The sequence below is a fragment of the Phyllostomus hastatus genome, unplaced genomic scaffold (assembly GCF_019186645.2).
Source record: "Phyllostomus hastatus isolate PE091 unplaced genomic scaffold, TTU_PhHast_1.1 phas_contig_329, whole genome shotgun sequence".
Taxonomy (NCBI): domain Eukaryota; kingdom Metazoa; phylum Chordata; class Mammalia; order Chiroptera; family Phyllostomidae; genus Phyllostomus; species Phyllostomus hastatus.
In genome coordinates, this window is record NW_025333854.1 from 2,278,666 (window position 1) to 2,289,871 (window position 11,206).

Here is an 11,206-nt window from a genome sequence, read left to right on the forward strand (position 1 = left end):
TTTGGTTCGCAGCCCGAGCTCAATCCACTGAGCTACGCCAGCCGGGGTGAGAGGATTTCAATAAAGAAAAGGCTGCTTCTCAGTTCGGGTATGGTTTAGGCGTCGGGAATTCTCACTGCCAAGTTTGATTCTTCCAGGATCCTTGAAGAATCAAAGTCACCGGAATTATTTTCCAGAGTCCTTGGGTCATTCAAATGATTTTTTTTTAATGACTCTGATATCTCCCTTATTCTCCTAGAGAATGGGACAAGCAGTCTACTATGTACTCCTACTTGGTGAGAATGACTTCTTAAGATTTTAAACTTTTTATTTGGATATAATTTCTAATTTACCTTTTATTCAAACTCACTGGTTGTTACATTCCACTCTACTCCTTTTAACATTTGTGTGCTCTCATTTTGAATATACGTGGGGGGGGGAGCTATATAAAGCTCAATTTTTCCTTTCTAAATCATTTCCGAGTCCTGCCAGCGTGGCTCAATGGGTTGGAGTGTCGTCCCAAAGACCAGAGAGTCGTGGGTTTGGTTCCCGGTCAGCGCACATGCCTAGGTTTCGGGTTCAGTCCCCAGTTGGGGTGTGTATGGGAGGGAACCAACTGATGTTTCCCTCACACAGAGATGTTTTTCTCTCCTTCTCTCTCTCCCTCCCTGCCTCCCTTTTTGTCTCCCTAAAGTCAATGAGGTCCTTGAGGGAGGATTAAAAATAAAAGCACTTCTGAGTAAATTATATACATTTTGGCCATTTTCTCTTAATACTTCAGTGTGTATTTTTCTTTTCTTTTCTTTTTTTAAGGGTTTTATTTATTTATTTTTAGAGAGGGAAGGGAGGGAGGGAGAAAGAGAGAGAGAGAGAAACATCAATGTGCAGTTGCTGGGGCCGTGGCCTGCAACCCAGGCATGTGCCCTGACTGGGAATCGAACCTGTCAGTGTGTATTTTTCTAAGTGTAGGAATATTCTCTTACATGACCGCACTACAGTAATCAATTTCAGTGAACTTGACATCGATACAATACTTTGAACTATGAATAGTATTCTGATTTTTTTAATAGATAGCATTTTCCCTCTAGGATACAGAATCCAGTCTAAGGTCAGAATGGCTGTCAGACTTTTGAGAATGATTCTAATGATGCCAAATTTCATTTTTACTATCCTCTGGGGACCATACCGACTTAGTATATAAAAATCTTAAGTGGACAGCTTATACAAACTAGATATCTTTCCTGACTGGTGTGATTCAGTTGGTTGGGCATCACCCCAAAGAGTGAAAGGTCACCTGTTTGATTCCTGGTCAGGGCACATGCCCAGGTTGGGGACCCGTCCTCAGCTGAGGTGTGTATGAGAGGAAGCTGATGGATGTTTCTCTCTCTCTCTCTCTCTCCCTCCCTTCCCCTCTCTCTAAAATTAGATAAATACAATCTGCTTAAAATGAGAAAATTAGACTTCTGATATTTTTCATTATTACTTGGTATTTTTAAATTCCTAGTAATTTAAGATGTAGTCATTCTAATTAAAACTAGTTACTAGAATTACATTATATGCCTGAGTGAATTACTTTTTTGAGTCATAGTTGACATTCTAACAGCCTAATGACATTGATGTAATTGGAATTTTAGGAGACTTCTGTTTTTTGCTACAAATTAGCCCAACGCAGGATTCCTGGAAAAGTAGGAAACTCCAAGAAAGAAAATGAAGGGTTTTGTGTGTGTGTGTGTGTGTGTGTGTGTGTGTGTGTTTTGCTTGAGAGGCATGACCATTGTGGACAAACATGAAATAAAATTTTCAAATAATCTGCATGTTGTTTTAAAAGCAGGCGCTTGATTTCATCGCTCGGTCCTGCCAGGACACACACCAGGGCTGGCTGAACGGGTGTTGTCCCTCTCCCTGTCAATGGCCGCCCCTCAGCGGGAGCAGCACCCCGGGACGAAGCACGAAGCAGCTCGCGACCCACGCCGGGAGGGGCTGCGAGACGTGCCTGCCGGCCGCCTCTCCTGTCCCGGGAGCCCGTCCCCAGCGGCAGCCAGCCCAGCGAGCCTCGGCCGGGCCCCTTTGCGGCTGGCCCCCGTCTCCCCGGCCGATGCAGCCTGTTGGACTTCTGGCCTCCCTGCCCTTCTCAGGAATCCGGGCTGCGGGCTCCCAAAACCCCGTGGGCTCCTAGTCACCATACAGGCTCTGCCCACTGGGGTCCATCTGTCTCCACATTTCTCCTGCGGTGACCGCAGCTGAGGGCCAACAATCTTCCAGTCTTTTTTTTTAATAAAAGAAAAAAACTTTTTGTTTGGAATGAGACCTACGGTCATTTTTAATAGTTACTGCTTAGCCCTGTTGGCTGCATTGACCGTGCTTTGCTCTCCCTCCCAGTCTCAGTCCTCACTTTGCCTCTTGCTCTGCTGAGGTTTTTAATGTCCTTAGTCAAGGAGTCAGCAGGCAGTGAGCCGGGAACCTGCGTGATGCAATCCTGACGACACAGGGCAGCGTGCGACCGCGGATGCCCCAGATGCCCGCCCGAGGTTCTGAGAGTGCGATTCAGCTGTCGAACGCTGCCTGCAAGGCGCTGCCAGCCTCCTCTTCCCTCAGTGTCACTCTTTGTCCCCGACAAACCTGGGCACCGTTGTGCAAACCACCCCCCCCCCCGCCTCCCCGCGCCCCGGCCGTGCCCACTCTGCGAGGCGTACTTCCGCAACCGCGTGGATTTCCGCGGCGTGCTGAGCACGTTTCCGCCTTTCCTTGTGCCAGCTGTGGTTTCAGGACCTAAGACCCACTTTATTTAGATAGAGGAGAGGGTGCCTCTGGCTACGACGAGCAAGAACGGCTGAGGTGGGGCTCCTAGAGGGGAACGTCACGCTCGGCCCACTGCGGGGGCCACCATCTGTCCTCACGAAGGGGTTGTTGGAACTGGGATCCCTTTACCTTCGGACGCCACGGCGGGGATTTGTCATTCACCGGCCCTGGAGCGCCTCCTGTCCCGGCCACTAGATTCCAGTGACTCGGCAAATGAAGTCTAGACATTTGTACTCCAAAGCCCAAACACCTTCTGGGACACCAACAGCAGCTGAGACCATGGGCTTTTTAAAATTTTTTTATTTTTTCACTCATCATTTATTTACAAATACACATTATAACTTTTATATACATTGCACATTTACATGGTAGAAAAGTACAAAACTATATATTTAAATGAATTTATATTTAACTTGCCATGTTTTGAAAATATAAAATTGCATCGGAAGACCGTATTATGAAAAGCAAGAAACTTGAACTGATAAAGCTCCGCTATAACTTTTAGTGACACATGGGTTGAAAAGGAACTCAGGTCAAAGGTACAGGAGCCCAGCTGGGGGGGACCACCCGAGGCCAGGCGGAGCGTGCAGGGCCCCTGCCTTCAGCCTGCCGCCACGGTCCCCCGGCCCCTTCGGATCTCGTCACATCTTAGGGGTCCCTCGCTAGAAGCCTGACGCTGCTGTCGCCTCCCTGTCCCGGAGGTCCCATCAGCCCAAGAGAACCAAAGCAGGAGTTCCCTCAAAGCTGGGTCCTCTGTACCTTCGCTGGGTCAGTTGCAATGCCTTTTGGTCAGCCAAGATTCCTTGTAAACAAAACCCGAGGGATCGTGTGCGCACGCGCAGGTGCACGCGCAGAACAGGCAGCAGAGAATCCAATAAATAAACACGACAAACTGACATGCAAGTGAGTCCGTTCGGGTGGAAGGGGGTCCAGCAAGAGCGCGGGGGCGGGGGGCACGGGTGTGTGAGAATGGTCAGGAATGGACTTCAATGGTTTACAAGGAAAAAAAAAAAGCTTTAACTTTACAAGCAAGAGACCTCACAATAAATAACAACTGCTCTTCCTTTCACGAATAAATTTCTTCAAAAACAAGGTGTACAGTCAACCAGACATTTTATGTATAAATTATAAAACATGACACAGTATAAATAAAGGTCTACGAGTCTGAACTATGCGCCTCATCCAGTGGACCTCACAGGACTGCCTCTCCGTGTCCAATGGGCAACAAGTGGCCTGGGAGAGAGCTTTAGGACAAAGGTCCTTTATGTATACTTTTCCCCCCAAATAAATAAGCATACACTTATTTACAGTATGGACAATATATATTTTTTCTTTCCTCTTTTCTTTCTTTCTTTCTTTCTTTCTTTTTGCCCAAAGGCTATGCCAGCACTGAACACGGGTGGAGGGTTTACCACTCCAGAATGGAAGATATGGGAAAGCTGTAGTCCTGGTCTTCGTCTTCCTCCTCTTCCTCGGCGTCTTCGGAAATGGCTAGATGGGGAACACAGGGGAGCTGCTGTTTAAACACGGACAACCACAGCGCGGAAGCAGCTCAGCGCGTGTTTTCAAAGCCCTCTGACACCGCCACGTCACAGCGTTGCAGTTTTACGTGACTTGCAGTGAGATGCTTTTGGTTTTTGGCATCTGCTGTTACGCAATGTTTTTAAAAACTTTAAAAAAAATAATCTATGAAGTCAAAAACTGCAGAAAGTTCTGAAGAATCAATGGCTCAGGTTTTACGGGCAGAGTCCTGAAATCAGATAAAAAGCGCTCTTGTGTTCTAGGTATAACCGCTTTGGGCCCTTATTGCAGAGTTAGTAGAGAGAGGCAACTGCGAGAAGCAGCGGCCCTGTGTGATCATATGAAGCTGTCTTTGAAAAACGGGGGGGGGGGGGGGAGCACAACTTTTGAAGCAGTTAGTTTAGATTCAAATGTTAATAAGGCAAACAGCAAAGCACCCTGGGAAAGCAAATGCAGGAGGGGCCGATGACTGCAAATGGGTCTGGAGAAGCCACCCCACTGGTGATCACCGGACAAGTGTGGAAAGCCAGGAAAACATTCCGGGGATTTTTCTGTGGGCCAGGGAGTCGCTGGTGAAATCAAGCAGCTCCCTCGCTTCCACGGGAGGGCGTGGCCTGACCGCGGGGAGGTCTCCGCTCCCTCGGGGCCTTCCCTCCCCGGGACCGCCTTCCCCCGCGGCAGAGCGGGGGCGCAAGGGCACTTACAGTTGCAGGACCCGGAGTGCTTCACCTCCAGCAGCACGCCGGAGGAGCACGCGGCCTCCCTCATGGCGCACTCGCTGGCGTAGGTGGCGTTGTCGCTGGCGCACACGGGCTCCTCGGACTTGCCCTCGGGGCACAGCTCCCCGCACTGGGAGCACCGGCCTCTGCCCACCTTGAAGTCCCACAGACACTTTTTCCCACCGCTGCACTGGATGTCTTCACAGGACTTTGCTTCTAGGATATAATATACTCGTGATTAGGGGGACACAGGTCCCCCTTTCTCCCTTTGCCTACTCCCCTAGCAAGAGATGCACACGTGTGACGGACAGCTTGCACTCGGGGGGGTCATGGAGCTATTATGCAAAAATGCTTGAAAAGAAAACTGAAACACACACACACGAATGCCCACATTGCCCACACACCGTAGTTGTGCACGCACATAGCATCTGTGGGAGCGGGCTCCCCGCCCCCTCCGGTGAAACCCGCCCTTGACGATTTCCCGCAGTGGGGAATCTTTGAAAAAGCAAGAATCCCATCAGTTATCAGAATCTAATGACAGGTCTGAAGAACTGTTAAGTCATTATTTCTTGCTTCCAGCAAGTCTAGCACTTAAAAGGAATGTGTAAAATCGGGTGAGTTCTAAGTTTTCTGAGACAGAAAATCATCTCCTGTTTCTGGCCCGCATGCTAACGTGCAGGCTATCGCCTCCGGAGGACATGCGCTTCCCGGGGTGAGCTGTGGTCACTGCGGACAGTCCTCTCTGGACTTGGCGCAACTTGGCATTTGCGGGGGGGAGGGGGAGGGCTCTGAAGCCTTCTTTAAGGGTTTGCCCCAGTTTTAACGCTAGAACTAGGCTTTTTGCTCCTGCTGTCTCTCGTGGCTCCTTTATCGGGAATACCTACTGACACACTTTCCCTCGTAGGCTAATCCGATGGACCTGCCCAGCAGGCAGGTGGCCTTCCGCAGGTGGCAGGCACTGGAGTAGGTCACGCCGTCGTTGCCGCAGAGATACTGCTCCGAGGAGGCGGGCTCGGGGCAGATGCGGTTACACGTCACACAGTAGGCGTTGTTGGTCTGGTCCACCACGCAGGTGGAGCTGCCCGGGCAGAGGACGTCCCGGCAGGTCTCTGAAACAAAGAGGGGGAGACACGTGGTAACGGGCGCCTTGCGGTCTTCGGGGAGTGCGAATGGGAAATCACTTAGGAGAACATGAAGTGAAAGAGACCAGCTTTCAAAAGGCACTTGGGGCGTGCTGCGGTTTTCGAGAGGAAATTTATGACTCCAGGTTGGTGTTCTTTCTGCGTTCTTAAGGAGTCTTTGGAGGTTGGAAAAGAGGCCCCGTATTGGGTGTCACGATTATCATCCTTAGGCTCCTCCCGAGGCCCACCCGTCCCCTGGGGCCTTCGGGTGGGTCTACCTACTTTTGCATTTGCCCTGGTACTGGACTTCCAGCTCGGGCTGCTCTTTGCACCTGGCCTTGAGGAGTGCACACTCATTGCGGTAGGTTTTCCCGTCCAGTCCACAGACGGGGCCTTTCCAGGTGATGTTGGAGCAATCTGGGGCGCAGACGCAGCGGGGTTTGTTTTTCTTGTTCATCCGGCATTTTCTCCCGGGGCCACAGTCTACGTTTTCGCACGTTTCTACCAGTTGGAAAGAGGCAAGGATTAAACCTGGGCCAGGCAGGATGCAGGTCAGCAGGACGACTGCGGCGGGGTGTGGGGGGAGGGCGGGCGGCGAGGGGCGGCGCGCGGGGAGGCGGGGGGAGAGCGGGGGGCGCTTGCGCAACGGCGCAGTTGGCGCCTGAGGGGCCCAGGCTCTCGCCCAGAAGTCGAGGAAGGGTGAGAGGAAGGGAGCGGCGGCGGGCCTCGTCTCATACCCAGGTCTCTCTCCACGAGCCTGGGGTGGCTGGCTTCGCCCCCACACTAGGCTGAGCAGTCGACCTTGTTTTGGGTAAAGTTCCTAACAGGCAACACTCTACCCGAGGGCTTCCCGGCCTTTCTGGCTTCTTGGGGCTGGGCGCGGAGAGGCACCCGGGTGCAAAGCTGGGCGGTGGGGACACCGAGGGTGAGACGCCCCCTACTGCGGGCCGGGCTGCAGCTGGGGGGGGGGAAGAGCCCCACCTTGACAGGGGATGCAGTTGGGGGCGCCCCCGTTGAAAATCATCCACTTGAAGAGCGTGTTGTCATTGACATCCTCCTCGGTCCACGAGGTGCTCAGGCGGCCGGTGCTGCAGCATTCCTCCTTGCTCAGCTCGGTCTTGTACAGGACCTGGCAGCGGCCGTTTTTGGCTTGGCGGAGCCAGCAGTTCCCAGCTGCGAGGAGGAGACGGGTGGGAGGTGGGTGAGCGCGGCGGGGCGGGGGCGGCGGCGAGCAGGCCGGGGCGGGCGCGGCGTGGAGGGGCAGCGGACGGGGACCAGCGGAGAACGCGTGGAGGGCAACGGAAGGGTGCGGACGGAGCCGGGAAGCGCGGCCTGGAGAGGCGGGTGGTGGGCGAGGGAGGGGGCGGCGGGCGCCAGGAGCCGTGCGCCCCGGGCCGCAGCCGCCTCTCTGTCAGTTCCCAGTGACCCAGACACAACACGTGCAGCCCGCACGGGCTTTTACGGGGCTGTTTGCTTTTATTCGCCCCGCTCCGCAACCTGCAGCGACTCGAAGGGCCGATTACAGAACTTGACAAAAACAGGACGCGACGGATGTTTTTACATGTTGGTTTCACGTAGGCGGAGTGGGTATTATTTGTGACAGGGGTTAAGGAAGCGGGAGACCTCGGGAAAGGCAGAGAGCGAGCGAGCGAGGGGCCGAGACAGGCACGGCGCGCGGGAGCCAGAGGCACTTGGGAAAAATGAAAGCAAACAGGCAGCCGGGTCCTGCCCGGCCTCGGGGCGCAGCCCGCCCGACGGGCTCGTTTTGCAATCCGCCAAGCCCGGGGGACGCCCGCGGCCACCGCGGTCTTTCGAAATCTGCCAGGGCTGCCCTCCGCGGCGCCCACGTCCCGGGCGTCCCGCAAGCCTCGCCCCGGAGGCGGGCAACTCGGGAGGAGGAGCGGGGCGGGCGGCGGGGGTTTCCAAGCGGGACGGTCACAGTCGGTCTCCAGAAAAGTGCAGGGGAGGAGGGCGAGGCTCCGTACCGCGCCCCGGGGACCACGCGCCCATCCCGTACCTACCAAGAAATCTCTGCAAGTCATTTCCCCCCTTTTAACGTTCGGGTTTGGTTCGCACGGACTCCTCACGAACCCTCCACACAACTTGAACAAAAACTGGACCGTGCGCTGCTCTTACTATTTCCTCTGAAATCTGCTCAAAGGCTAACTAAATTAAACAAGCCCCATTTTAAAAACACTTTAGAAATTTTCTTTCCATGCACCTCAGGACTTCAATTCAGTTGTAGGCGTCTCACCTTCTTCTGCGTCAAGTTAACGGTCGGAGGAAGGGGTCAGAAGGGGGCAAAGCTGGAAAGGACACAAAACACTCCGGCCTCGTAATTTGGGTCTTTTTTTTTCTTTCAGGGTTCGGGGGAGGGGGTTCGAAGAAGCACTCACTGGGCAGAAAGCTCCTTCCCTCGAAAATTTCCAGCATCCACATTTCCAAGTTTGGGCAAAGTTTCTGAAAACACGTCCCCTAGCCACCGAAGAAATTGCAGTATCTCGCACCACCCCCCCACCCCCCACCCCTGGTCATTTTCTACAAACTACCTAAAAGATGTGGGAGGGAAAGAGGTTAAACTGCAAACGGGACGACTTAAATGGCCACGCTACTGATGCTTGTCCCCTTCTCCGGAGCCAAACCCGAGAGATAACATCTGCTCTCCCGATGTCCGGAACTCGGAGCATCTAACCCGAACTACTGAGCGGCAGGCACCTCGGCTCACTCCCTTTCCTTTTTAAGGATAAGCGCGCTCCACACTCGGCTCCCCAAGTGTCACTGCCTCCAGCCCCCCGCGGCTCTCCATCCCGGGGTCGCTAAGTTGGTCTGCTCGTCTTCCGAGAGCAGCGTCGCTCCCTCCGAGCAGACTCCGTGCGGACAACAGGAAAGTACGAGCCCCTGCCCCGGCCGAGCCCCCGCGCATCCCGCCTGGCTTACCCTGGGCGCTTCGGTCCTCCAGGAACTGGCAGAGCAGCAGCAGCAGGAGGCAGAGCCCGCCGGGCTGGTGCCGGGAGCGGCCCATCGTGGGGCAGGCGCGGGGCGAGGAGCGGCGGTGGCCCGGGCGGGCGCAGAGGCGGGCGGCGGAGGGCGCAGCGATCCCGGCGCAACCCTGCGCTCGCCGCCGGCCGCCGCGCGATTCAATGGACGTCAGGAGCCGGGCGCAGCCGCGCTTTAAATCTGGACGGGGGTCTCCTCGGTGTGCGGTGGGCGGTCTCCCAGGGTGTGGGGCAGCGGGAGGGCGGCCGCTAGCGCGGGTGTGCGCCGCTCCTTGGGGGTGGGGAGCTTTTAAAAGTTCAGTGTGAATCAGGTGACATTTCCCACCTTCTGGAAACCCTTCCCAATTATCTGCTGGAGGTGCCCGAAATCAAAGCGGCAGGAGGGGAATTGCTGAGTTCTTATTGCGTAGGAGCGAGAGGGAGGGGGGAGGCGACCGGGAAGGGGGGTGGGGGAGACGCTTCGGGGGTGGGGAGTGGGGAAGAACACCCACTTTTAGTCCTGCACGCCGCCGCTCTCAGGCAGCGCCGGCGCGCGCGGGGTGGCGAGTGTGAGTGTGTGTGATTGTATCTGTGCTCGCGCGCGCGCGCGCGCGGTGGGGACGCGGGAGGGAGGGAGGGAGGGGGCAGAGTTCGTGTGCGCACTGCTGCTTTACTCCAGGAAGATTTTGCAAACGCCCGAGAGCCTGGAGAGGCTTCCCTTGCCGCCCGCGCACGGCTCGGGGCGTGCTGGGTCTCAGGCCCCGGCAGCCTGGGCGCGGGGCGGGCCAGGTTTTGTGTCTGGGTCTGTGCGTGCCTCACTCTGCAGCCGCCCCCAGCCCAGCCCAGCCCAGCCCAGGGTTCCGCCGAGAACTCCGGCCCCGGCCCCTTCCGCCCGGGCGGAGTGGGGCCCAGACGCGGCCCTGGGTTTCTGCGAGTCAGAGGCAAACAAAAATGTTTAACACCTCGGCCTCGGCCTCCCCCGTCGCAGTGTCGCCCTCTCCCTTTCTTTCCTCCGCTTTCACTTCGCCGCGTCTGGAGTCGCAGCGCGGAGCTGGGGCGCCGACGTAGGCGGTCTGCCCCTCCCCCGCTCCGAAGCTCCCCAGTTTCTGTCCCGAGAGCGTCTGCCTCTGTCTCTGTGTCTCTCTCCTTCTCTCTGTGTCTCTGTCTCTTTCGGTTCGCGGAACAGAAAGATTGCAACATCGATCGTGAACTTCTGTAGCCTCAGTTTATTAAGCACAGTGCCAGGCATTCTTCGCTGAAAGTTGGTGGGTCTCTCATTTATAACATTTTTTGGCACCGCTGAATGAAACTGAGGAGGCGATATTTCCCTTTATATAAAGCGATTACTTCACGGAAAATGCTATATTGTTTATTTATTCCAAAGCTGCCTTTTCCATTTCTGTTCTTTTTGCTTCGGGATCCCCAAGGACAGCAGACGAGGAAGTAGGCAGACCTAATTCTTGGACATTCGCGGGTCGCTAGGATTTTCCCCTGCGGATTTCAAATCCTCCCCTTCCTCCCCAACCTCCCCCGCCAGACCGCCCCCTACTTCTCCTCTCGCCCTCCCCCATCTGCCACCCCCCCTACCCCCTCCACAACTGCAAATAACTCAGCGATAACAGATTTTTTTCCACCAACTGCAGGAGATAGTGCTAATCTTTTAATAAAAGATCCCATTACAATGGGAATCTGTCTGGACAGACTATAATAGATCCCGAAATACAGCCGTGCTAATATTAGAAGACAGTTGTTTGGGTGCCTCTCAGACGGGCCCCAGCCCCCCTTTGAACGCGCGCCCGAGTCACAAAGCCCCGCGGCCGCCGCACCTGCACCGCGCGCGCTCGCCGCAGCAGGCTGGTAAAATCCGGCGACCTCGCCGCCGCTGCTTTTCGCTTTATAATTACGGTCCCGGGGACGCGAGGGGAGGGGCGCGGCGGCGCGGGGCGGGGGGTGGGGGGTGCGGGGGGCTTTCTGCTCCCTTCAGACGGTTCTGGGGCTGCCCAGATCGATTCCTTCTCGCTCCCCTCGCCCCCTCTCCCCCTCGCGCCCGCCCGCCCCTGCCCCTGCCCCGCCGCTCTCCTTCGCTCCCCCG

At 55.5% G+C, this 11,206-nt stretch overlaps 1 protein-coding gene across 3 annotated transcripts; it reads right to left on the reverse strand.

The window, feature by feature from the left end:
* Positions 1-3,060: 3,060 nt before the first annotated feature.
* Positions 3,061-9,488, reverse strand: FST (follistatin). 3 transcript variants are annotated; one of them, XM_045839901.1, is made up of 6 exons: positions 9,077-9,488; positions 7,121-7,312; positions 6,422-6,640; positions 5,903-6,127; positions 5,004-5,231; positions 3,061-4,269 (listed from the first exon to the last, which is right to left on the reverse strand). In XM_045839901.1, the coding sequence occupies exons 1-6, from the start codon at positions 9,159-9,161 to the stop codon at positions 4,187-4,189; spliced, it is 1,032 nt and encodes a 343-aa protein (XP_045695857.1). In that variant the 5' UTR covers positions 9,162-9,488; the 3' UTR covers positions 3,061-4,186. The 3 variants fall into 3 exon arrangements, with proteins under 3 accessions (XP_045695857.1, XP_045695856.1, XP_045695859.1); XM_045839900.1 differs by having other exon boundaries at positions 5,004-5,234; XM_045839903.1 differs by lacking the exon at positions 3,061-4,269 and adding an exon at positions 4,407-4,528 and having other exon boundaries at positions 5,004-5,234.
* Positions 9,489-11,206: the final 1,718 nt, after the last annotated feature.

Coding starts and splice junctions, on each gene's coding strand:
- FST (XM_045839900.1), bottom strand. CDS start 9,161: ATGGGCCGCTCCCGGCACCAGCCCGGCGGGCTCTGCCTCCTGCTGCTG. Junction 6,128..6,421: donor GTACCAGGGCAAATGCAAAA/GTAGGTAGACCC, acceptor TCTTTGTTTCAG/AGACCTGCCGGGACGTCCTC. Junction 5,235..5,902: donor CTACGAGGGAAAGTGTGTCA/GTAGGTATTCCC, acceptor ATTATATCCTAG/AAGCAAAGTCCTGTGAAGAC.